This window comes from Oncorhynchus kisutch, unplaced genomic scaffold (assembly GCF_002021735.2).
Source record: "Oncorhynchus kisutch isolate 150728-3 unplaced genomic scaffold, Okis_V2 Okis02a-Okis13b_hom, whole genome shotgun sequence".
Lineage (NCBI taxonomy): Eukaryota > Metazoa > Chordata > Actinopteri > Salmoniformes > Salmonidae > Oncorhynchus > Oncorhynchus kisutch.
This window is the reverse complement of record NW_022261979.1, coordinates 1,719,509-1,746,572: the sequence shown is the minus strand read 5'-3', so window position 1 is coordinate 1,746,572 and position 27,064 is coordinate 1,719,509. Positions and strand designations below refer to the sequence as shown.

At 43.5% G+C, this 27,064-nt stretch overlaps 2 protein-coding genes across 4 annotated transcripts in view; both read left to right on the top strand.

Moving 5' to 3' along the window:
• Nucleotides 1-1,701: 1,701 nt before the first annotated feature.
• gpr20 (G protein-coupled receptor 20) lies at nucleotides 1,702-16,228 on the top strand. Of its 2 annotated transcripts, XM_031812280.1 has the most exons (3): nucleotides 1,702-4,815; nucleotides 4,892-6,501; nucleotides 14,509-16,228. In XM_031812280.1, the coding sequence occupies exon 3, from the start codon at nucleotides 14,532-14,534 to the stop codon at nucleotides 15,630-15,632; it is 1,101 nt and encodes a 366-aa protein (XP_031668140.1). In that variant the 5' UTR covers nucleotides 1,702-4,815; nucleotides 4,892-6,501; nucleotides 14,509-14,531; the 3' UTR covers nucleotides 15,633-16,228. The 2 variants fall into 2 exon arrangements, with proteins under 2 accessions (XP_031668140.1, XP_020358531.1); XM_020502942.2 differs by having other exon boundaries at nucleotides 1,702-6,501.
• Nucleotides 16,229-16,560: 332 nt separating this feature from the next.
• Nucleotides 16,561-27,064, top strand: part of slc45a4b (solute carrier family 45 member 4b) — a 30,987-nt gene continuing 20,483 nt past the window's right edge. The window contains exons 1-4 of one of the 2 annotated variants that reach the window (XM_031812278.1): nucleotides 16,561-17,153; nucleotides 22,004-22,633; nucleotides 26,070-26,258; nucleotides 26,519-26,698. In XM_031812278.1, coding sequence (XP_031668138.1) covers nucleotides 22,396-22,633; nucleotides 26,070-26,258; nucleotides 26,519-26,698 — 607 coding nt within the window. In that variant the 5' untranslated portion in view covers nucleotides 16,561-17,153; nucleotides 22,004-22,395. Of the gene's footprint in view, nucleotides 17,154-22,003; nucleotides 22,634-22,928; nucleotides 22,984-26,069; nucleotides 26,259-26,518; nucleotides 26,699-27,064 lie in introns of those variants that run through there. The other variant, XM_031812279.1, reaches the window with a different exon arrangement.

Here is a 27,064-nt window from a genome sequence, read left to right as displayed (position 1 = left end):
GTTGCATGCAGTTTCACATACAGTAAAATGTGTAGGATTTGAGTAAATGCAATTTGCCTTTTTAAGAGTACAGTGTATTTGCACTCACAAAAAGTACATCTGCATTCCGTCTTAAACGTGAAGACCAAAACTGTATATCTCCTTTCCAAATGAATTGAGAAGGATACAGTACCTTGCAGTGACTGCACTTGGCTCGTTTCCCCAGCAGACACTATATAGCTGCACTACCGGTCAAAAGTTCTAGAACACCTACTCATTCAAGGGTTTTTCTTTATTTTACTATTTTCTACATTGTAGAATAATAGTGAAGACATCAAAACTATGAAATAACACATATGGAATCATGTAGTAACCAAAAAAGTCTTAAAAGTGTTAAACAAATTAAAATACATTTTATATTTGAGATTCTTCAAATAGCCACCCTTTCCCTTGATGACATCTTTGCCTGCTCTTGGCATTCTCTTAACCAGCTTCACCTGGATTGCTTTTACAACCGTCTTGAAGGAGTTCCCACAAATGCTGAGCACTTGTTGGCTGCTGTTCCAAGTCCGACTCATCCCAAACCATCTCAATTTGGTTGAGGTCGGTGGATTGTGGAGGCCAGGTCATCTGATGTAGCCCTCCATCACTCTCCTTCTTGGTAAAATAGCCCTTACACAGCCTGAAGGTGTGTTTTGAGTCATTGTCCTGTTGAAAATCAAATGATAGTTCCGCTAAGCCCAAACCAGATGTGATGGCATATCACTGCAGAATGCTGTGGTAGCCATGCTGGTTAAGTGTGCCTTGAGTTCTAAATAAATCACAGACAGTGTCACCAACAAAGCACCCCCACACCATCACACTCCTCCATGCTGTATGTTGGGAAATACACATGCAGAGATCATCCGTTCACCCACACCGCGTCTCACAAAGACACGCGGTTGGGACCAAAAATCTCCAATTTGGACTCCAGACCAAAGGACACATTTCCACCAGTCTAATGTCCGTTGCTTGTGTTTCTTGGTCCAAGCAAGTCTCTTCTTCTTATTGGTGTCCTTTGGTAGTGGTTTCTTTGCAGGATTTCGACCATGAAGGCCTGATTCACACAGTCTCCTCTGAACAGTTGATGTTGAGAAAAGTTATTGAAATGTTTCATATTGACTGATCTTCATGTCTTAAAGTAATGATGGACTGTCGTTTCTCTTTGCTTATTTGAGCTGTTCTTGCCATAATATGGACTTGATCTTTTACCAAATAGGGCTGTCTTCTGTATGCCCCCCTACCTTGTCACAACACAACTGATTGGCTCAAACACATTAAGAAGGAAAGAAATTCCACAAATGAACTTTTAAGAAGGCACGCCTGTTAATTGAAATTCATTCAAATCAAATCAAATCAAATTTATTTATATAGCCCTTCGTACATCAGCTGATATCTCAACGTGATGTACAGAAACCCAGCCTAAAACCCCAAACAGCAAGCAATGCAGGTGTAGAAGCACATTCCAGGTGACTACCTCATGAAGCTGGTTGAGAGAATGCCAAGAGTGTGCAAAGCTGTCAAGGCGAAGGGTGGCTACTTTGAAGAATCTAAAATATCAAATATATTTTGATTTGTTTAACACTTTTTTTGGTTACTACATGATTCCATGTGTGTTACTTCATAGTTTTAATGTCTTCACTATTATTCTACAATGTAGAAAACAGTAAAAATAAAGAAAAACTCTTGAATGAGTCGATGTTATAAAACGCTTGTCCGGTACTGTATGTTTATTAATTTAGTGACTAAGGGCCCTAGAGACATGTCTCTGTGAATGCAGAGGAGAGGAGACGTGGGGACGTGGGAAGGGGTGACGACAACAGCTGCCTCCCACATGGCATCCTATTCCCTATAGAGCTCACTTTTTGACCAGCACTATATAGGGAGTAGGGTTCAATTTTTGGGACGCACACAACGTCTCTAATTATTGACATTAGTGATTACCCTGCAGCTGTCTGACGCCGAGCCTCAGCGGCTGGCTGCTAAATCATATTTGGCACCGTCGTTATCAGTTGTTTAGGGAAGTGGAGCGAGACAGGAGATTGTAATTGCTGATTGCAATGAACTGAAGTTTGGAGTCAGTTTGTGTGTCTTCTCTCAAGAAGAAGGGTGGGGAAAAGAGAGTGTGCGTGGCTTTACGTCTACAGTACCCGTGTCTGTGTGCGGTGTGTGTGGTATGTGAAATATACGCCAAATTAACATTATATACAGTAGGCCTATATTAAGACCTTGTTCTATAACTCAGTGCTATTCAAAGGTGATGGCTGTGTTCCACCTTGTTCTGTTACTCAGTCTATTCAGAGATGATGGCTGTGTTCCACCTTGTTCTGTTACTCAGTCTATTCAGAGATGATGGCTGTGTTCCACCTTGTTCTGTTACTCAGTCTATTCAGAGATGATTGCTGTGTTCAACCTTGTTCTGTTACTCAGTCTATTCAGAGATGATGGCTGTGTTCAACCGTGTTCTGTTACTCAGTCTATTCAGAGATGATGGCTGTGTTCCACCTTGTTCTGTTACTCAGTCTATTCAGAAAGGATGACTGTGTTCAACCTTGTTCTGTTACTCAGTCTATTCAGAAAGGATGGCTGTGTTCAACCTTGAATATTTGCCAACTGTAGCCTACAACACCAACATCCCCCTTACAAGCTGTTAGAAAGGTCCTGATAACATCCTGAAGCTCCTCAGACTTTAATATTCCTCTCCCATTCAGCAGCACCAGAAACAATATGTCCTGTATATCATATGGTTCCCATTGGTTCAGCTGGAGGGTATTGTCCCAAATGGCACCCTATTCCCTATGTAGTGCAATAAATTTGACCAGAGCCCTATGGGTAGTGGTCAAACGTAGTGCACTATATACAGTAGGGAGTATGGTGTCAGAGTACTACAGTATATAGGGATTGGGTGCCATTTGGGAGCAGCTCTAATGTGTGTGAGTAATGCAGGGGAGGTGTGTTTACTTACATTACTGTCATCTTCTGTGTTTTAATTCACTCACTCTGTCTGCACGGCGCACACAGCAGCCTGGAGGAGAATATCCACACGCATTTCAAAGTTGTCTTTGCAGCCTGTAGCTTTTACAGCATCGCTCTTAGGGTTGCAAAATTCCGGTAACGAAGAATAAATTCCCAGATTGTCCAGAATACCTAGTTGGAGGATTCTGCATTTCTTGATGATTCCCTCCTGATTTCAGAAATCCTCCAACTGGGTTTTTGGGAAAACCAGGGAATTTCTTGATGATTCCCTCCTGATTTCAGAAATCCTCCAACCGGGTTTTGGGGAAAACCAGGGAATTTATTGAAAGTTCCCGGCATTTTGCAACTCTAGCTCTGACAGAAAGCAGAACCCTCCGACTGGGTCTGAACTGACAGAGGCAGATGAAGAAGATGGAGTATTTTTCCATTGTCATTTTTTTGTGCAATGGGTTCAATGGGATGATACCCAGTTGTCCTTAATCTTTTCACATGGTTTTCTATAACAGGACGTTTCCATTGAGTGAAAGTCCCTCCTGGTTTCAAGTGGGTTAATGACTGAGATGATTAATGACATGTGGAAATTGTCTCTACCCCATTAGTTCATATAAATGCCAAAATTACATATTTATTTTCTGACCTCGAAACCAGTCTCACAACTGTTCAGTTAACCATGACACTTGTTGCCTAATGTTAAGGTATTGCTTCTAGGGCCCTTGGGGTTCATTTCATTTTTCATCCAGCACCAGAAAATACAACTGCCTCCATACTCGCCCTACAGCCCAAAAGTCTGTCTCACTGGTGTGGTATGAGATGTTTAATGTACGAGTTTGTTTTACCGTTCTCCCATCACTTACTTAGTTTATTGAAAGATCACAGGAGCCTACATGAATATGAAGTCATCCTGCAGCGAAGGGTCTGTCTAAACAACACTTAGAATGTCCTCAAACGTTCAATTCATGATGTCCGAACCACTTGGACTGGAATGAAACAAACATTCAACCAGCGTCTCTTGGACATTGCAGGCAACACAGTTCTAATTCCATGTCAGAAGTAGAGTTGCCTCCTTTAGATCCAGTCCAGTATATATACCTTAACTCAGGTCTGTAGATCCAGTCCAGTATATATACCTTAACTCAGGTCTATAGATCCAGTCCAGTATATACACCTTAACTCAGGTCTGTAGATCCAGTCCAGTATATATACCTTAACTCAGGTCTATAGATCCAGTCCAGTATATATACCTTAACTCAGGTCTGTAGATCCAGTCCAGTATATACACCTTAACTCAGGTCTATAGATCCAGTCCAGTATATACACCTTAACTCAGGTCTATAGATCCAGTCCAGTATATACACCTTAACTCAGGTCTATAGATCCAGTCCAGTATATATACCTTAACTCAGGTCTGTAGATCCAGTCCAGTATATATACCTTAACTCAGGTCTATAGATCCAGTCCAGTATATACACCTTAACTCAGGTCTATAGATCCAGTCCAGTATATATACCTTAACTCAGGTCTATAGATCCAGTCCAGTATATACACCTTAACTCAGGTCTGTAGATCCAGTCCAGTATATACACCTTAACTCAGGTCTATAGATCCAGTCCAGTATATACACCTTAACTCAGGTCTGTAGATCCAGTCCAGTATATACACCTTAACTCAGGTCTGTAGATCCAGTCCAGTATATATACCTTAACTCAGGTCTATAGATCCAGTCCAGTATATACACCTTAACTCAGGTCTATAGATCCAGTCCAGTATATACACCTTAACTCAGGTCTGTAGATCCAGTCCAGTATATACACCTTAACTCAGGTCTGTAGATCCAGTCCAGTATATACACCTTAACTCAGGTCTGTAGATCCAGTCCAGTATATACACCTTAACTCAGGTCTATAGATCCAGTCCAGTATATACACCTTAACTCAGTCCAGCAGAGTAGGGGTCCTTTTTTGGTAGTGGGGGGCGATGTGCTGTGTTTGGTTCCTGCTCGTTTTCAATGAAACACAGCTCCCTGGGCTTTGTCATGGTGACACAATGTTTAGGGGGCTGGGACGAGGAGAGTTGACTAGGACTGCATTAGGCTGGTGCTCTCCAATGCCCACAGACAGTTCGTAGTAAACACCCTGGGAAGATAGGTAACACTTGTGTTGTTATTTTACCTGTGTAATAACACTGTAATTAAACCAGTAACAGAGTTGTATTAGCATGTTGGTACATAATACTTTAGTAAATACATTATTTTGACCGTTTCAATAATGCAACTGATTTGATACCTCAAAATGAGTCAGCACAGCTCACAGCAATAGACTTTTCAGCTCATTCTGCTGAACATCAATACTTTTTGTGTGATAACAGAGTACTGACAGTACAAGAGAAATGAGGTCCCTAACAGGAAATGTGGAAAAAGTTGAGACTCATTCTGGAAGATGAATGTGTCTAGAAGAGGTTCACTCATGGGTCATTACTTAGCTGGTACCAGAGACAGACTGGCCATAGGACAGTTCTGGCAAATGCTAGATGGGTCGTCCATCTTTAGCCCGGTGGGCCTGTCTGAATTGGGCTTTTTCCGCCAAATTATTATTATTCTGGCTAATAATTGAGACCTCGAGGGAAAAATGGACCGGTGTTCCCCAGTCTGTCCCTGAATGGTACTGTACTGAAATGATGTTTTCCAGTCTAGAAGTGTCAAGTGGAATCATCAAACTAACTTCAAATGATCTTTGTTATGATTCAATTTGGTTGTCCTTGCTAACTTAATGTTTGAATTGATGTAAATAATGGAATATGTGTTTTAAAGAGATCCCAGATCTTGAGTTGAAATGCAGTCATATGTTCCTCATGGCTGTTCTAGGAGGATGCCACTTGATTTTTCTCATTTGTATGAAACCTCTGAAATCAGCTTTTGTGAAAAAGACTTACCAATTTCCACTTACTTTTTTTTCAGTCTCACAGGAATAAATTCCGGGATATTCCACAAGACTGTATTCGCTTCCCAAATGGCACCCTATTCCCTTTATAGCACACTATAGTGCCCCCTGGTCAAAAGTAGTGCACTATAAATGGAACAGGGTGCCATTTAGGAAACAGTCTGTGGTACAGAGAGTCCTTGTTTAGTGATGTCACAGTTCATGTAAACTTAGGAAGACTTCCTCTCTAAGTATCCTCAGCTAAAAGACCGGGGACCGGATTAGTTAGTGTGATGCTGAGCGGAAGAGTAGACCGGGAGGCTAAGGCACAGAGAGACAGAACTGTGGGGTTTCCTTTTAAATGTTTAGATATGGGAAGAGTGCAGAGCCGTATGCTGGGGAGCAGAGGACCAGAGGTAAACAGTGAAATGAGGCGTTGAAACAGTAGAGGCATAAACTAGGAAGCCTTAGGGGCAGTGAGGTTCTGGACTGAGGAGGCCCTGGTCTCTCTACTAACCTCAAGGGGACCAAGACGTAACCTCAAACTGGCCAACAGATTTATTGATCTCCTCACTCTTCTCTAGGCGTTGAGGTAAGTAGGGACGTTTTCTTTGTTTATTTATTCTTTCTTGGAAAAGATGTGAGTTCTTTCTGACTGAGACGTATCAGTGCAATATTGTTGACAGATGATGATGGATGTTTTTTGCAACACTTAGTAAGATTCACTTTATGTAACAAACTCTGCTTGTTACTGACACTTGAAAATGGTTAGAGGCTATTGCCTTATATGGTGTTTATGTAGATTAGGCTACATCGTGGGATTTCACCCATGTGATTCTACATCCTGCCTGAAACGAGGCATGTTCAGAACTCACACAGGGATATTTATTTGCACAAGGTTTTTCTGATCTGTTGGGATCCCTGACTGAACTTAGTTTGCTGTCTCTATATCAGGACATGACATCCTTTAAACTTTTAAAGCCCCCATGCAGTCTTTTTAATTGTATTTTTTAATCATTACTGTATGTCTAATAAGTCCCTGTGTGTTTATTTAATAAAATAATTCCAAAATATATTTTTTATCATTTAGTTCCCTGAGCCTCTTTTGGCCATAGAAATTATCAGTCTGATCATGTGGGTGTAGGAAACTAGGAAACTATGTGGGTGTAGGAAACTAGGAAACTATGTGGGTGTAGGAAACAAATTCAATATATATAATATATTGTGCATACTCGCATAAAAAGGTCACTGTGTTGAAATATAATTTTTTAAAACAGGAAAATCCGGTTTAACTGCACTGTCCCTTTAAGTTAAAAGACAGTCCTCTGACGATCATCTTATAAAGTCACTATCATAACTTAATCATTACTTATATCCTTGCCACTGGGTAACACTGGTTGAATCAATGTTGTCACTTTAATAAAAATTGTTGTTTGTAGACATATCTACTGTATCTACTATAGGCCTTGGGGTGGCCGGTAGCCTAGTGGTTAGAGCGTTGGGCCAGTAACCGAAAGATTGCTAGATGGAATCCCTGAGCTGACAAGGTAAAAATCTGTCATTCTGCCCCTGAACAAGGCAGTTAACCCACTGTTCCCTGGCAGGCCGACAAGGTAAATATCTGTCATTCTGCCCCTGAACAAGGCAGTTAACCCACTGTGCCCTGGTAGGCCGACAAGGTAAATATCTGTCATTCTGCCCCTGAACAAGGCAGTTAACCCACTGTTCCCTGGTAGGCCGACAAGGTAAATATCTGTCATTCTGCCCCTGAACAAGGCAGTTAACCCACTGTTCCCTGGTAGGCCGACAAGGTAAATATCTGTCATTCTGCCCCTGAGCAAGGCAGTTAACCCACTGTTCCCTGGCAGGCCGACAAGGTAAATATCTGTCATTCTGCCCCTGACCAAGGCAGTTAACCCACTGTTCCCTGGTAGGCCGACAAGGTAAATATCTGTCATTCTGCCCCTGAACAAGGCAGTTAACCCACTGTTCCCTGGCAGGCCGACAAGGTAAATATCTGTCATTCTGCCCCTGAACAAGGCAGTTAACCCACTGTGCCCTGGTAGGCCGACAAGGTAAATATCTGTCATTCTGCCCCTGAACAAGGCAGTTAACCCACTGTTCCCTGGTAGGCCGACAAGGTAAATATCTGTCATTCTGCCCCTGAACAAGGCAGTTAACCCACTGTTCCCTGGTAGGCCGACAAGGTAAATATCTGTCATTCTGCCCCTGAGCAAGGCAGTTAACCCACTGTTCCCTGGCAGGCCGACAAGGTAAATATCTGTCATTCTGCCCCTGACCAAGGCAGTTAACCCACTGTTCCCTGGTAGGCCGACAAGGTAAATATCTGTCATTCTGCCCCTGAACAAGGCAGTTAACCCACTGTTCCCTGGTAGGCCGACAAGGTAAATATCTGTCATTCTGCCCCTGAACAAGGCAGTTAACCCACTGTTCCCTGGTAGGCCGACAAGGTACATATCTGTAATTCTGCCCCTGAACAAGGCAGTTAACCCACTGTTCCCTGGCAGGCCGACAAGGTAAATATCTGTCATTCTGCCCCTGAACAAGGCAGTTAACCCACTGTGCCCTGGTAGGCCGACAAGGTAAATATCTGTCATTCTGCCCCTGAACAAGGCAGTTAACCCACTGTTCCCTGGTAGGCCGACAAGGTAAATATCTGTCATTCTGCCCCTGAACAAGGCAGTTAACCCACTGTTCCCTGGTAGGCCGACAAGGTAAATATCTGTCATTCTGCCCCTGAGCAAGGCAGTTAACCCACTGTTCCCTGGCAGGCCGACAAGGTAAATATCTGTCATTCTGCCCCTGACCAAGGCAGTTAACCCACTGTTCCCTGGTAGGCCGACAAGGTAAATATCTGTCATTCTGCCCCTGAACAAGGCAGTTAACCCACTGTTCCCTGGCAGGCCGACAAGGTAAATATCTGTCATTCTGCCCCTGAACAAGGCAGTTAACCCACTGTGCCCTGGTAGGCCGACAAGGTAAATATCTGTCATTCTGCCCCTGAACAAGGCAGTTAACCCACTGTTCCCTGGTAGGCCGACAAGGTAAATATCTGTCATTCTGCCCCTGAACAAGGCAGTTAACCCACTGTTCCCTGGCAGGCCGACAAGGTAAATATCTGTCATTCTGCCCCTGACCAAGGCAGTTAACCCACTGTTCCCTGGTAGGCCGACAAGGTAAATATCTGTCATTCTGCCCCTGAACAAGGCAGTTAACCCACTGTTCCCTGGTAGGCCGACAAGGTAAATATCTGTCATTCTGCCCCTGAACAAGGCAGTTAACCCACTGTTCCCTGGTAGGCCGACAAGGTAAATATCTGTCATTCTGCCCCTGAACAAGGCAGTTAACCCACTGTTCCCTGGCAGGCCGACAAGGTAAATATCTGTCATTCTGCCCCTGAACAAGGCAGTTAACCCACTGTTCCCTGGTAGGCCGACAAGGTACATATCTGTAATTCTGCCCCTGAACAAGGCAGTTAACCCACTGTTCCCTGGTAGGCCGACAAGGTAAATATCTGTCATTCTGCCCCTGAACAAGGCAGTTAACCCACTGTTCCCTGGTAGGCCGACAAGGTAAATATCTGTCATTCTGCCCCTGAACAAGGCAGTTAACCCACTGTTCCCTGGCAGGCCGACAAGGTAAATATCTGTCATTCTGCCCCTGAACAAGGCAGTTAACCCACTGTGCCCTGGTAGGCCGACAAGGTAAATATCTGTCATTCTGCCCCTGAACAAGGCAGTTAACCCACTGTTCCCTGGTAGGCCGACAAGGTAAATATCTGTCATTCTGCCCCTGAACAAGGCAGTTAACCCACTGTTCCCTGGTAGGCCGACAAGGTAAATATCTGTCATTCTGCCCCTGAACAAGGCAGTTAACCCACTGTTCCCTGGTAGGCCGACAAGGTAAATATCTGTCATTCTGCCCCTGAACAAGGCAGTTAACCCACTGTTCCCTGGTAGGCCGACAAGGTAAATATCTGTCATTCTGCCCCTGAACAAGGCAGTTAACCCACTGTTCCCTGGCAGGCCGACAAGGTAAATATCTGTCATTCTGCCCCTGAACAAGGCAGTTAACCCACTGTTCCCTGGCAGGCCGACAAGGTAAATATCTGTCATTCTGCCCCTGAACAAGGCAGTTAACCCACTGTTCCCTGGTAGGCCGACAAGGTAAATATCTGTCATTCTGCCCCTGAACAAGGTAGTTAACCCACTGTTCCCTGGTAGGCCGACAAGGTACATATCTGTCATTCTGCCCCTGAACAAGGCAGTTAACCCACTGTTCCCTGGCAGGCCGACAAGGTAAATATGTCATTCTGCCCCTGAACAAGGCAGTTAACCCACTGTTCCCTGGTAGGCCGTCATTGTAAATAAGAATTTGTTCTTAACTGACTTGACTAGGTAAATAAAGGTTCCATTTAAAACATGTCTGTTTGTGTCACTTTGAGGTGAAATATCAGACCGATATATATATATATGTTGTTTTTGATTTGACTATTGATTGTTTTTAAAATAGCAACAATACATCACTATTATGTTTGTGGTTGATCAACTTGGGAGTTGCTGCTGAGGCTGGAAACACAGTGTGAGAAAATTGTCAGCAGAACTTTGTAAATGAATGTTTTGTAACTGGCAGAGCAAGAAACCATTTATCTCTGTAATCTCCTCAGAGAGCCGTTTGATATCACATTTCCTGTAAATTACACCCTCTGTAACACATATTACTACTAATGATGATTAACTTGGCCTTGTGGACTGGATAATATGCAGGGATATTGAAATTAAAATAGTCATTCAATCCCATGTATTTGTTGCATGTCTCTTTACAATGTGCTGTAGGCAGCCTGTGGCCACATTGCTCTCGTTGCTTTTGACAAATTACATTATTCATTTAATTATGCCCTCAACTGAGCATGTAATACTCATTTGCTTGGATGTTCTAAATTGTTCTTCAATGTAAATGTAGTAGTCAAATATTATCTCACTATGATGCATATATATACAGTGCAATTGGAAACTATTCAGACCCCTTGACTTTTTCCACATTTTGTTACGTTTTAGCCTTATTCTAAAATAGATTAAATAAATGTTTTGCCAAATCAATCTACACACAATACCACATAATGACAAAGCAAAAACTGATTTCTTTAAATGTACGAAAATATATTAATAATGAAAACTAGAAATATCTTATTTACATAAGTATTCAGACCCTTTGCTATGAGACTAGAAATTGAGCTCAGATGCATCCTGTTTCCATTGATCATCCTTTAGATGTGTCTACAACTTGATTGGAGTCCAGCTGTGGTAATGCCAAACGTCACGTCTGGAGGAACCTGGCACCATCCTTATGGTGAAGCATGGTGGTGGCAGCATCATGCTGTGGGGATGTTTTTCAGCTGCAGGGACTGGGAGACTAGTCAGGATCGAGGGAAAGATGAACGGAGCAAAGTATAGAAGGATCCTTGATGAAAACCTGCTCCAGAGCGCTCAGGAACTCAGACTGGGGCGAAGGTTCACCTTCCAACAGGACAACGACCCTAAGCACACAGCCAAGACAACACAGAAGTGGCTTCGGGACAAGCCTCTGAATGTCCTTAAGTGGCCCAGCCAGAGCCCGGACTTAAACCCGATTGAACATCTCTGGAGTCCTGAAAATATATATGCAGCGACGCTCCCCATTCCAACCTGACAGAGCTTGAGAGGATCTGCAGAGATACAGAAATACAGATGTGCCAAGCTTGTAGCATCATACTTCAGGCTGTAATCACTGCCAAAGGTGCTTGAACAAAGTACTGAGTAAAGGGTCTGAATAGTTATGTAAATGTGATATTTCAGTTTTGCTATTTTTTTATACATTTTCAAAAACCTGTTTTTGCTTTGTCATTATGGGGCATTGTGTGTAGATTGATGAGGGAAAAAACAATTTAATCCATTTTAGAATTAGGTTGTAACATAACATTTGGAAAAAGTCAAGGGGTCTGAATACTTTCCGAATGCACCGTATACACTGAGTATACAAAACATTCAGAACCCCTGGTCTTTCCATGACACAGACTGACCAGGTGAATCTAGATGAAAGCTATGATCCCTTATTGATGTCACTTATTAAATCCACTTCAATCAGTGTAGATGAAGGGGAGGAGACAGGTTAAAGAAGGATTTTTAAGCCATGAGACAATTGAGACATGGATTGTGTATGTGTGCCATTCAGAAGGTGAATGGGCAACTGTATACACAAGACAAAAGATTTAAGTGCCTTTGAACAGGGTATGGTAGTAGGTGGCAGGCACACCGGTTTGTTTCAAGAACTGTAACGCTGCTAGGTTTTTCATGCTCAACAGTTTCCTGTGTGTATCAAGAATGGTCCACCACCCAAAGGACATCTAGCCAACTTAACACAACTGTGGGAAGCATTGGAGTCAACATGGGCCAGCATCCCTGTGGAATGTATTTGACACATTGTAGAGTCCATGCCCCAACGAATCGAGGCGTTCCTGAGGGCAAAAGGGGAGGGGTGGGTTGTATACTCAGTGTACATCACATAGCTGGTGAGAATTTCTTTAAAGAATTCCAGATGTCAGTGTGATCAGTCAGTTTCTGCTCTATGTTAACACGCCTGAGTAGCCTAGCTGTATCTATTCCTTTCCACTCAGTTGACTTCCCCACGATCTCCCTGCTTTGCCAGTCCCTCGCCACTTCTCTCTGCCCTAATATGGTTCATTGCAGGCTGTGGGAAGGGGATTGAGGATACAGAGGCCATCTATCTGTGTGTGTGTTGTGTCCGACTATTCCAAACGCACTACGGTCTACTTGGTGTTATACAAAGTGAGACTAAGTAGCTCTTCACAACAGGTACTTAAGACAGGGGATTGTCTACAACGTATTGTCTTGTATACAATGACACTAATTTAGACTCACTTTTAACCTTGTAGAGAGGTCAGATGTTGAAATAGGTGGGTTTGTTTAAAAGTAATATTTATTGCATGATATCTGTAAGAACCGACGCTGGAGTAGAGAAGCAGGTACGGGGAGTGAACATTTCATTCTGCACAGACATGGAACAGGACAGGAGCAGCGTCAGAACCAGGTAATACAAAGACAAACAACAATGAATGCAGAAGCAGAGAAGAGACAGATATGAGGTAACAACACAGGTGATTGAGTCCAGGTGAGTCCAATGAAACGCTGATGCGCGTGACGAGGGAAGCAGGTGTGCGTAATGATGGTGGCAGGAGTGCGTAACGCTGGGCAGCCTGGCGCCCTCGAGCACCAGGGAGGGAGAGCTGGAGCAGGCGTGTCAGATATCCCTTTAAAGGAAGATATCAGATAACTCTGTGTTGGTTGATTTCATAAGGTCCCAATCTCAAAAAAAGGAGGGCTGAAATGCATAATAATATACTATGATGACACTGCAAATGCCAAAAGCCCCACAAGAATGATGTCTGACATCTTGAAATCATAGCATCTGTTCTACTCTCTATTGCTCTCTGTGCTGATTCTCTTTGAAGAAGTTCACTTTGCCGGAAAACTGAATAATATGAATAATTTGCAATTCTCTATACAGCTGTATTTCCTATGTCAGTCCTGTTCCTATTGCTAGGGTATATTATGTAGCATACATTTGCTTATTTTTCTGTCTAAAAGCCCACCTTCACTGTTAAATATACAAAACCATTACACCCGTCTCTGATTCCCATGTCTGAGAAAACGAATGGATTTCTAGTTGGTAAATAAACACTTGAAATGAATGGAATAGCTCAGATGCCCTTGTAATTGGCTCGTTAATGGGGTTGATGCCAACAGAAACAAACACTGTGACCGTACCACAATGGGAGTGGATGGTGGAGAAGTAGTGACATTGGTGGCTAGAGTCCAGGGCCCAGGTCAAAGTTGAATAAGTGTTTAGGTAACAGAGGATGCCTGTTCTCATGAGACTCCAGATCCTCAGGAAAGATCTCCCTACCTGATATGTACACACAAACATACGTGGTTACTTTATCTGGGTTGTATCTCAAATTTCACCCTATTCCCTATATAGTGCACTACTTCTGGCCAGGATTTTGGTCAAAACGACTGCACTATATAAGGAATAGGGTGCAATTTGGGATGCAGACCTGGACTGCATACACACTGACGTCCGCATGATCCAATGGAATTGGCTGTATAATGTCCGACAGACTTTTCCCATCCAGTATCAAGTTAGAGTATTTATTTGGATCACCTCATCAAGTAATACAACAACAATGATTGGAATATAATTGTGTCAGCAGGAGGCAGATATTTTGTTCATGAATGTTTTGTAGATGCAGTCTTCAGTCTTTAGAGAATATCACACCATCTATTTTATTTATTTTACCTTTATTTAACCAGGTAGGCAAGTTGAGGAATCTAAACATTATTACAACATGATTATGATATTGGTTTATGTTTAGATTTCCAATAATATTTTCCTGAATATTCAGTGTATGGTTCAGAATTCCTCAACTAAAAATGCCATGATAAATAGGTGTGGGCTAGTTGTGTTGATCTGAAAAATAAACCCACTTAACTCCATATAGTTTTTTGTGTGTTTTTTTCAGGCCGCGGGGCCAACCACAGAACCATGGAGCCTGCCTATACGGGGATGTCACTGGATAACTCGACCTCAACAGTGATGCCCATGGCGACCTCCGCCGGCAACACCAATGTGAGCAGAGAGCCGTACATGCACCGCCTGGCCCATCTAGACGAGGGTCTCTACAATGACTTCTACAGCCTGTGGATTTGTCTGGTGGTGGTCAACACACTCATCTTCATGGTGGGAATGGTTCTCAACACCCTGGCCCTGTACGTGTTCTGCTTCCGCACCAAGCCCAAGACCACCTCAGTCATCTACACCATCAATCTGGCTGTCACAGACCTACTGGTTAACCTCTCCCTGCCCACACGTATCATTCTCTATTACAGTGGGGGAAAGTGCCTCAACTGCTCCTATGTGCATATATTCAGCTACTTTGTCAACATGTACTGCAGCATCCTCTTCCTCACCAGTATATGCGTGGACAGATACCTGGCCATAGTACAGGCTGAGGCCTCTAGGAAGTGGAGGAACCCTAACATGGCCAAGGGGGTGTGCATTTTCATCTGGCTCTTCGCTATCGTGGTCACCTACTCCTTCCTCACCACGGCGTTCCGACACGCAGGCTGCTGCGTCTCCAAGCTCTTCGTCCTGACCGTCTTCGAGTTCTTCCTCCCCTTGGTCGTCATTGTGGTGTTCACCGTGCGCATCATGTGTGCCCTGTCCAACTCCAGTCTGATGCAGCAGAGCAGAGAGAGGCGCGTGCGGGCCGTGCAGCTCCTCACCACTGTCCTGGTCATCTTCACCATCTGCTTCACCCCGTTCCACGTCAGGCAGGTGCTGGTGTACTTCTACCCCGACATGCCCCACCACGTCATTGTCTACCACGTCACCGTCACCCTCAGCAGCCTGAACAGCTGCATGGACCCCATCGTCTACTGCTTCGTCACCAACAACTTCCAGTCCAGCATGAGGGGCTTCTTCCGCAAGGCGGACGCAGAGCTGGAGCAGACCAGTGGGAACATCATCAGCATGCAGAATAGCTCCAAAGGCTCGGGGACTGTCACAGCTATCGCTCACAGTGTGATGATGAACGTTCTGTCCTCCTCCTCTCCCCAGCATGGGAACCACATAGCGTTAGACTGAGAAAGGGATGGGAAGATTGAGGAATGGGATGTTCAGTGTTCAGAGAGAGATGGACTTCTATTGCCTAACTGTGAGACTCTGGAGTGCAATTGACATACTACAGTAGGCTATTCTCCCATTTGAGAAAATGCTTTCCTGCTTCTATTATTGTAGCCTATTGTTGGCTTGGAAATGTAAGTACTTGAAGACATTTTCGGACAAGAAACGTTATTTCTCCTGTGTTGGCCTACACCAGTCACGATGGAGGGCATTGAGACTGAATACAACCTATAACGTGTTTATAGCAGCATGATTTATTTCTACTGTACAATTATCATCTGAGGAGTATTTGTTTACTTTGATCCTAGATCTTATGGACCTCTGACAAAATAGACAAGTAATATTCTACTGCGTTGCTATGGAAACAAATAGAAATATATGATAAACAGCTTCTGTAGATTAATGTGTGACATTGTTGTCACAATACATATTTATCGTCAGCCTTCTCAGAAACTGGTTTTATGCTAAACTTATATTACTGGCAAATATTACCAAACCAATTGTCCAAAAACATATAGAATAAAACATACAAAATCTTATTGATTTTATAGCAAGAACTCATTTCATTTAGTTTGTATTACTGTTGGAGGGCCAGTAGCGTGCACTCTTCACTCTGCCCCAGGGCAGTGAAGGGGATATTTATTGACCTGTTTAGGGTGCCTCGTTTCGGCTGGGACATTAAACAGGTGTCCTGACTCTCTGTGGTCATAAAAAAATCACATGGCACTTAATGTAAGAGTAGGGGTGTTAGCCTAGTGGTTAAAGCATTGGACCAGTAACTGAAAGGTTGCAAGTTCAAATCCCCGAGCTGACAAGATAAAAACAAATCTATTGTTCTGCCCCTGAACAAGGCAGTTAATCCACTGTTCCTAGGCTGTCATTAAAAATAAGAATTTGTTCTTTACTGACTTGCCTAGTTAAATAAAGGTAAAATATAGATATTTTTAAATAACTAAATCCCCAACCTGGTCCCATTCCATCATGGCCATCTAATCACCTCCCTCATCCCTAATTGGTATAACATAACTCACCTCTCCACCTGATTGGGGTGAGTGTTCTGGCACAAAAATGGTCGCCATGCATCACCCAGGTGGGTGCTGCACATTGGTGGTGGATGAGAGGAGTTTGCCCTTTACTATGTAAAGCGCTTTGAGTAACCGTAGAAACGCGCTATATAAATACACTCAATTATTATGTTTGTTACAATTATCACAGGACAAAAAATGCTACTGAATGTTGTGTACATTTGTTGAATAGCATCCAAGCTTGCCTCCCATTGGATAGAATTAGAGCAATTGGTCATCGATTTTCGTGATGTCAGTAGGTACTGCTTTTTTACCGTGGCAATTAATGAGATTGGGCAATGCATTTTGTCATTGGACTGGGCATCAGCGTGTCGAAACAACTATCAAGCTCAGGCTACTCGGGCACACCGACGACTAAGGAACGTGAATACTTTTTTACATTGGAAAAAGGGATCAGGTATATTCGATTTGTGTATTTTTATCAGCATTCGGTAGCCCATCCCAAGTTAGCTTGTTATCTACGGGTTACATTCATCATAGCTAGCTAAAATACCGTAGCTACCTAGCTAGCTTCTAAGCTAACGTTAACTAGCTAGTTAGCTACCGTCTGATCATGTGAACACACCTGTCCGTTGTATCGTTAGCGTTCGTGACAGCTTGTACAATCTACTACACACCAATGTTAATAGCAGAGATGGTCTATATTGTAGCGGGCTTTGACGTTAGATATGGGGACAGTAATACCAATAATATACCGGTAACTCATGCCAGAACTGCATAGTTAGCTAACGTTACAGACTGAGGAAGTTAGTTAGCTCTTTAGCTTGCAAACTTGGCTAGCTTATGTAACGTTCGCTAATTTAGCAAGTTATTGATGATAAATACTTATTTCTTACTTCTGAGATAAAAGAACCAGCCAGACAGCATCTTCACCAGTCCTGTCTACAACACCATTGAGGTGTAGAATAACGGTCCCAACATATAGTGTGCAACTGCAGCCCGCATTAAGAGGGCGTTCCTGCATATGGGCATTACTGCATCTGTAGGAACGCCCCCTCGAGCATCCCATTGGTTCCTTCAAGAACCCCCCAAAAGGTAAATGAAAGTATTATACGTTTTTCGTCTCCTGTGTACCGGGCAGGTGTTCTACGACACCAGTAGGCAGTGTCCTTCGCTCCTGCCTGCCCTCATCATTAACAGAACTGCCTTAAAACAATGCCTGACAGGCGGGGGCGAAGGACAGTCTACTGGTCGTCCCCCACTAGTGCGGGAGGCTGGGGCAACATGATGTGCTCGTTAACTAGCTAGCACAGTGTCCTTCGCTCCTGCCTGCCAAACACCTGCCGTCGTTAACATAACTGTAGGAAAACAGTTGCCGGTGTGTAAATCAAAGTCTATTTTTCACGTGTGCCGATAGCTAGCTACCATTGTTGCCCCCGCCCCTTCTTCTGTGGGGTTTATTGGCAGTTGGCATCCAACGTTATGGTGCATTATTGCCACCTACTGTACTGGAGCACCCCAATCTCCCACCTATGTACCGGAGTCAGTGTCAGAGTATGGGAGCAGAGCGTGACCAATTTGCGGAGCAAGATTCCCAAAGGCTGGAGCGCTCCATGAGCTCAGGGCAGGCCCGGCCCAGCATACATTTGTTGTCTGCAGCTATAGCCCCTTGCTTTAGCTACTGTCATGGAGTTTGTAAAATATTGTCATTTTTTAAAAATAAAACACAGTGCAAAATCAAGGTGACTTACAAAGATGTAATGTCCACAACTAAATAATCATTGTGGAATCTGAACAGACACATCTGGAAGCAAGATGGTGTACTTACTATGTGCACATGCTAAAAGGAAGGAAGAGGTGGGTAGTTAATTGTCATTGGATCAAAGAATGTTTAAACCAACAAAAATTAATTTAATTTTTGTCCTATTATCTATACAATGGGCCATCATTGATTTTGTCCCAATAGGCCTGGCATATTCCAACTTTTTTCAAGGAGCTTTTAGTTTGGGTTATTGTGCCTAAAAACCTTTAAGCCTACTTAAAGAAAATATACTGCATCCCTGCCTAGCCTGGCAAGAGTGTCCAAAAGGGTGTTTAGCATCCCCAGTGGCTCTGCAGGCACGCTGCAAGCCTGCTCTCCACCTTCACTTAAGCCTGAAGCCACAGACTCACTTTTAAAAATGAATTCAAAGGCACTGAGCCTGATAAGGAATTTTGTACTTAATTTGTATTTAATTCTAAGCAAGTCACAGCCTACACTCACTACCGTTCAAAAGTTTGGGGTCACTTACAAATGTCCTTGTTTTTGAAAGAAAATATTTTTTTTTGGTCCATTTAAAATAACATTGATCAGAAATACAGTGTAGACATTGTGAATGTTGTAAATGACTATTGTAGCTGGAAACGGCTGATTTAAAAAAATAAAATATCTACATTGGCGTACCGAGGCCTGTTATGTGCTAGTTAGCGGCCATCAGACTGTTAAACACACATCACTAACAGAGGCTGCTGTCAACATACAGACTCAAATCTTTGGCCACTTTAATAAATGGATTTAATAAAAGGTATCACTAGTCACTTTAAATAACGCCACCTAAATAATGTTTACATATCCTACATTGGATTACGATTACAGGCTCAGGGTTCGATTACAGGCTCAAAATGGCCAGACACAAATAACTTTCTTCTGAAACTCTTCAGTCTATTCTTGTTCTGAGAAATGAAGGCTATTCCATGCAAGAAATTGCCAAGAAACTGAAGATCTCGTACTACGCTGTGTACTACTCCCTTCTCTGAACAGAGCAAATAGCGCAGTGCTTAGGGTCGTCGTCCTGTTGGAAGGTGAACCTTCGCCCCATTCTGAGGTCTTGAGTGCTCTGGAGCAGGTTTTCATCAAGGATCTCTCTGTACTTTGTTCCGTTCATCTTTGCCTCGATCCTGACTAGTCTCCCAGTCCCTGCAGCTGAAAAACATTCCCACAGCATGCTGCTACCACCATGCTTCACCGTAGGGATAATGCCAGGTTTCCTCCAGACATGACGCTTGGCATTCAGGCCAAAGAGTTCCATCTTGCTTTCATCAGACCAGAGAATCTTGTTTTTTTACCGTGTGGCTTCAGTCTGGCCACTCTACAATAAAGGCCTGATTGGTGGAGTGCTGTAGAGATGGTTGACCTTCTGGAAGGTTTTCCCCTTCTCCACAGAGGAACTCTGGAGTTCTGTCAGTGACCATCGGGTTCTTGGTCACCTCCCTTACCAAGGTCCTTTTCCCCCGATTGCTCAATTTGACCGGGTGGCCAGCTCTAGGAAGAGTCTTGGTGGTTCCAAACTTCTTCCATTTAAGAATGATGGAGGCCTCTGTTACGGTTTTCTTCCTGGGAAGGAGAGGCGGACCAAAATGCAGCGTGGTTATGGTTGAACATCTTTAATAAAGATGATAACGTGAACAATATACATAAAGAAAACGTGGCAAAACCGAAACAGTCCTAACTGGTGCAAGAGACAGGAAACAATCACCCACGAAATACTCAAAGAATATGGCTGCCTAAATATGGTTCCCAATCAGAGACAACGATAAACACCTGCCTCTGATTGAGAACCACTCTAGGCAACCATAGACTTACCTAGAATACCACACTGAACACAACCCCATCAATCTACAAAACCCCTAGACAAGACAAACACATAATCACCCATGTCACACCCTGGCCTAACCACAATAATAAAGAAAACACAGAATACTAAGGCCAGGGCGTGACACCACTGTGTTCTTGGGGACCTTCAATGCTGCAGAAATGTTTCGATATCCTTCCCCTGATCTGTACCTTGACACAGTCCTGTCTCGGAGCTCTACGGACAATTCCTTCAACCTCATGGCTTGGTTTTTTCTCTGACATGCACTGTCAACTGTGGAACCTTAGGTGTGTGCCTTTCCAAATCATGTCCAATCAATTTAATTTACCAGAGGTGGACTCCCAAGTTGTAGAAACATCTCAAGGACGATCAATGAAATAGGATGCACCTGAGCTCAATTCCAAGTCTCCTAGCAAAGGGTCTGAATACTTAAGGTATTTCTGATTTTAATACATTTGCAAACATTTATTCTAAAAACCTCTTTGCTTTGTCTTTATGGGGTATTGTGTGTAGATTGAGGAATTTTTATAAAACGAAGAAAATGTGCAATAAATTCCGGATGCACAGTACATGCTGTTTAATATGACATGTAGCCTATTTGAAATGATGAGCGCTTGTTACATTCACCTTTTCATGTTTATTATAATACTTTTCATTCATATCATCAGTTTTTTTTCTGTGAGAGGAGTGGATTTTAGCAGAGCGGTTAGAAAGGATGAGAGATGAGCAGGATTTCCCACCACGCAACTATTCTTCCCATGAGAATATTGGAGCTAGCTAACTAGACTGGGTGGAGGGTTGAGGGGTGGGTTCTTCAAGGTCATTTTCCATATGAGGATGTTTAGAAGACCCAGTTGAAGAAGTTTGACACAAGGGGATAATTGTTGTGTGGTACATTTAGCCAGAACAGGTTTACTGTAAGACCTTTTTTTAAATATATATTTTTTATCAAACGTTTAATTCAATCTCTATTAGAACAGTAGGCCACCTGTTGGGTTGTTAATAGCTACCTCATCTACCCACCAAGCAAGGTAAGTGACTAGGAGCACAGCGATGTCATACATAGCACAACCTTGTTGTTAGGCATGAGTGATGTTATGTGCATTATGGACAATACAGGCTGAAATACACATCTATCTTTCTAGGCCTACACTAGTCACTCATCTCACAGCTGCTGAAGAAACTCCTACAGGACAGCTAGTTCACCCAAGTTCACGCAGTGGCTGAGCTCTTGTGTTTTCAAGACTTGATTGCGTGGATGGAGTTTCCTTCCTCCAATCTGAGGGACTTTCTCCTACAGCTCAATGGGTTGACTCAGTACTTTAGCCTAATTGCAGGTGTACATTTATAGTAATAGGGCTGATTACAGCAGCAGCTCGGCTTATCTATTTGGCAGCATCCCAGCTGAACGTGCATCATTAAACTTTACCCAACTAGCTACTAATGCTCTTATTGTATTTGTACTGCTGACATTTGAAATATAAAATGGGCCTAAACTGTCATAATACTAGCCTTTATCGGCCTATCCAGAGTCCCTAACATTAAAATGTTTATTGGTTATAAAGGCATTATTGACTATGGGTTAACATACTAACCCATAGAGACATACTATATGTCCATTGGTATAGACCATACTAGGTCTGTCTGACTCTGTCTGTCTGTGTCCCCTCTACAGATGAATGAGTCACTCCAAGGGACTCTAGAGAGGAACGTTGTCCTCCACCGCCGGCCCCCGTCTCCCTCACCCTGCTCAGCCTCCCCTCTACAGACATCATCAAATGAGCTTTATCTGAATGCCACTTTCTATGGGTTTGGATTCAGGCCAGCAGTGAAGAGAGCCAATCTCTTACAAAGCCTCATTTTGCCACGGAACCTTATGAATTGCTTTCAAAAGTACCTCGAAAGAACTAAAGAAAACCAGGATTTTTCCTTCATGTATAGTGCTGCTGTTTTGAGAGTATTCCTCTGATTGACCATAAAGGGAAGGACAGTTGCATCAGAGCGGACAGGACCGTAAACTACATTAAGGCTTTAGGGGAGCTTCTCTCTCCATACGAGCCGACCACCATGGTCCCCCAGAAGGCTGACTTGACTGTTTTGCCATGTCAGGATGTGGTGGAGATGCCAGTGACGAAGCAGAGCAGTGAGAGGGACGAGGAGAGTCCTGATGGGTCTCTGGGTGAGGGTGCTGGGGGGGAACGGATTCCCCTGCGCAAGTGGGTCATGCATGGTGCTGTCATGTTCGGACGAGAGTTCTGCTACGCCATGGAGACAGCACTGGTCACACCAGTCTTACTGCAAATAGGTCAGTACCAATGGAGACAGCCCTGGTCACACCAGTCTTACTGCAAATAGGTCAGTACCAATGGAGACAGCCCTGGTCACACCAGTCTTACTGCAAATAGGTCAGTACCAATGGAGACAGCCCTGGTCACACCAGTCTTACTGCAAATAGGTCAGTACCAATGGAGACAGCCCTGGTCACACCAGTCTTACTGCAAATAGGTCAGTACCAATGGAGACAGCCCTGGTCACACCAGTCTTACTGCAAATAGATCGGTACCAATGGAGACAGCCCGGGTCACACCAGTCTTACTACAAATAGGTCAATACCAATGGAGACAGCCCTGGTCATACCAGTCTTACTGCAAATAGGTCGGTACCAATGGAGGGTGTTGGTTGACCAAAAAAATGGTAGTGGAGTTACAACTAAGGCCTTTCATATGTGTATTTTACCCTTTTGGATAATTGTTTGCCAAATGGCTACCAAAGATTGGTCCCACCCCAGTCTGTGTTAGGTTTACTCCATCATAAGGGCTGGGAGTTATGTGGGGTTATGTTAACTATCTGTACACTGTGCACAGGCAGCATAACAGACCAGGGCCGTTACTAGGTTTGCCACCAATGGCAGAATGGAACAATGTCTTCTACAGAGTTTGGTAGGTATGGCGAGAATGTGTGAGTCTGCACGTTTCAGTCAACCTGTTTTTGTCGTAAATGGATTTGCCAAACTGTCCATCTCTGTGATGTAACTCCTATGTACAGTTTAGGGTACATAGATAGTAGGTCTCTAGATCTATCTTTATCTACACACATCTTTATCTACACACATCTTTATCTACACACATCTTTATCTACACAGCATGTAACAGCTGCACATTTCTTTTAATGTAGTGAACATTGTAGGCAGACCTTGTCACACAGAAAAGGGTTAGCTACAAATGAACTAGTATTGGATAACACAGGCTTATCTAAATCCTAACCTTCAGGACTCATAACAGAAGCATGTCAGTGCACATAATAATGTTTTGAAATAGTGGTGAAGTTAGTTTGTTTTTGTAACCCATTAAACTTGTGCCCGTATGTATGCTGGTTGAAAAAGGCAGACGATTGGAACGCAGTGGCTGTACAGTAACATGTTATACATGTCAGAGCTCTGGCTCTGCATTGGTTTTGACCCACCAGCCGTTCTGAACTTGAACACCCATCCCTGCTGCTAATTGGTCAACTTTTGCAAATTCTTTGTTGTCTGAGTGAGGGATATGCTGTAAATAAGATGACTCGATGTATTTAGAAAGATGAGACGTTGAGGATTATACTAAATACCACTTTGATGTCATACAAGCAAGACAATCATCTGTGAGTCCAAATGTACACTTCACATTTCCACATCATAAAACTACTGTCATGCAGTCTGTTTGATGTACAGTTACAAGATGACATGTGATCATACCCTGGGTTGTTCTGAACAGGAGCAGTCTGTTTGTACAGTTACAAGATGACATGTGGTCATACCCTGGGTTGTTCTGAACAGGAGCAGTCTGTTTGTACAGTTACAAGATGACATGTGATCATACCCTGGGTTGTTCTGAACAGGAGCAGTCTGATGTACAGTTACAAGATGACATGTGATCATACCCTGGGTTGTTCTGAACAGGAGCAGTCTGTTTGTTTATTGTGTGGAACAAGCACCTGAATGCACTTATGACTTGTTTCTACACACCTAAATGACTATATGTTCCCCTGTATTGCCTTGTGAAAGCCTACGCTGTAAGATCCTGTTTGATAACTTACTTAGTCATGTTGGCAATAGAACAAGCTTTAAAATCATGCCCACCTGACCCATATTGCGATTTATAATGGACTGGTTTTTTGGATTGTGTAAATAACAACAGTAATTGTGTGATGACTGTGGATGCCGGGTTGTGTTCCAAACTAAACAACTACAAGCGTGTTTGCTCTAGTTCCTCAACGGCACAGCTAGCAGAGTTCAAGACTCTTCTTTGAGTCATAAAAGTGCATTGAAATGTATTAGGAACTGTGCCCACTTTGGAGAGGTGTGTGTCCACTTGGAGACAGCAGTTAGACCCTTGTCATTTGTGTGCCTTATGTTGCACCTCCCCCACAATTTCCAGGAATATTATTATGTTACTGAATGTATCCAGAGTATATTCAGATGTTGTTATCAACCACTGTGACGAAAAGTAGAGTAAATATAAAAATCTGTGTAATGGTTGAATTCAGTCTTGTGCCAGGTGAACTGTTGTGTACTCAACTTTTGGTCTACTAATTTTCCCATGATCTACAAACTCTTCCCTTTCAATTGCTACAATGGTTATGCATCTGCTTTTCCTACTTTCTCTGTAAGACACATTTCAATTTAGCCCTATCCATATAGGCCAATTCCCACGAGTGTAGAGGGTTAAGTCTTGGTGACATTTCCCACTATTCCCTTGAGTATAACCTAGTCCCAGTCATTCATTATGGCCCCTAATGTATAGCCTATGTTTAACTACTTTGTCCTTCTCAGAAATACCAAGGATATCTGACTTGATGCCAGCTTCTCATATCTTGTTGATATTCTGAGAGGGTTATAATACTCTGTCTAGAAGCCAGTGACCTTTCAATAACCAGTTTACTGCCCAGACTGAGCAACAGACTAGGTCACATTCAGTGCATTCCACTCCATAAACCAACAGGCTACCCATTTAACCCTGTCTGAACAGATTGTAACGTGCACTACCTGGCATTTGAAAGTGGATAGAACGCTGCCATTTTATTGTTTCCAGGTTCACTGTCTGTTCTGTTGTTGCCATAGCTGTGTGAGGCCTATATCATTGTAGCGTTCCTACAGAGATGAAGATTGTCAGCTTGTTTCCATAGTTCTTGCAGCAGGTTGTGTCTTGCGTGAGGGCTCTTATCCAGGTTAATGAACAACCGGCTTGTAGAAACAAGTCCACTTGTTTTCCTTCTAGTGACGATCTCTAACACGTATTCTAGTGGGAGATGTACAGGGATTGTTGTTTAATGTGTAGGCCTGTTGAAGTAGAGCATCAGCAGCATAGCGCTCATTATAAAGCTCAGTAAAACAGCCTTGTTCCACGCCGAGGTCCACAGTACATCAGAGTGGAGCGTGGTACATTGAGATGGTTCCAGCTACCCACAAACCTCCTTTCACCTCACCTGACACGGCCAGATTTGATCTATGCCTCACCAAACCTGCTAGTGACTATGTAATGACTGGAATGTGATTCAGCATTGTTGACTAAAAGCTTTGATGGCTGTGGTTCTGTAAAGAACGCCCTTTAGGCTGCGGCAAAAGATTGTGTAATAGTTGAACTTTTGACAAAGTAATATTTGATGAATGCTAATAGGATTTAATCCGTGATCAGTCTCTCTGTGGTCAAAGCCTGAAGCATATTGTTTGAAGGTGTTTTTCCTGTGTGTTTTGTTGTTTTCAGGACTTCCAGAGCAGTACTACAGCCTGACGTGGTTTCTGAGTCCCATCCTGGGCCTGATCCTCACCCCTCTCATTGGCTCAGCCAGCGACCGCTGCACCCTGAAATGGGGCCGCAGGAGACCCTTCATCCTGGCACTCTGTGTGGGGGTGTTACTGGGAGTTTCTCTCTTCCTCAATGGGTCCCTCCTAGGTGAGTGGGAGGTACTGTCTGAGTTCCAAATGGAACCCTATTCCTTATAAAGTTCACTACTTTAGACCAGAGCCATAGAGTCCTGTGGGTTGTGGTCAAAAGTAGTGCATTATAAAGGGAATAGGCACTATTTAATCATCTTGTATTGGAAATGTGAAACTCCCTTAGATGCTCATGTTTTCTGTATTGTTACATTATTCTTTAATGAAAGCGCTATATTAAATAAATAGAATGCCTTATTATTATTCGATGTGCTCTAGGATTAGCCCTCGGGGACGTTCCCAGCAGTCAGCCCATTGGGATAGTGCTGACGGTGCTGGGCGTGGTTCTACTGGACTTCAGTGCAGACGCCTCAGATGGGCCTATCAGAGCCTACCTGTTGGATGTAGCCGACACAGAGGAGCAGGACATGGCCCTCAACATACATGCTTTCTCTGCAGGTACACGATGCTGCCCTAGTTGTATTGGCTCCTTCTCAATAGTCTGTCCTTGATTCCTTGTGTCCTCTCCTCCCCACCTCCTCAAACAGTCGGGGGGAAGCAAGAAGAGGATTTAAGAACCCTACAAGCACATTTCTTCTCCTCATATCCTGTTGTCTTTCTGCACTTTCATCTGATGTTTTGAGGAGGAGGCAGGGAGAGGACGGGAGGAGAAGGGAGGAGAGGACGGGAGGAGAAGGGAGGAGAGGAAGGGAGGAGAGGACGGGAGGAGAGGAGAGGAGGGGAGGGGAGGAGAGGAGAGGAGAGGGGAGGGGAGGAGAGGGGAGGAGAGGGGAGGGGAGGAGAGGAGGGGAGGGGAGGGGAGGG

Coding starts and splice junctions, on each gene's coding strand:
- gpr20 (XM_031812280.1), top strand. CDS start 14,532: ATGGAGCCTGCCTATACGGGGATGTCACTGGATAACTCGACCTCAACA.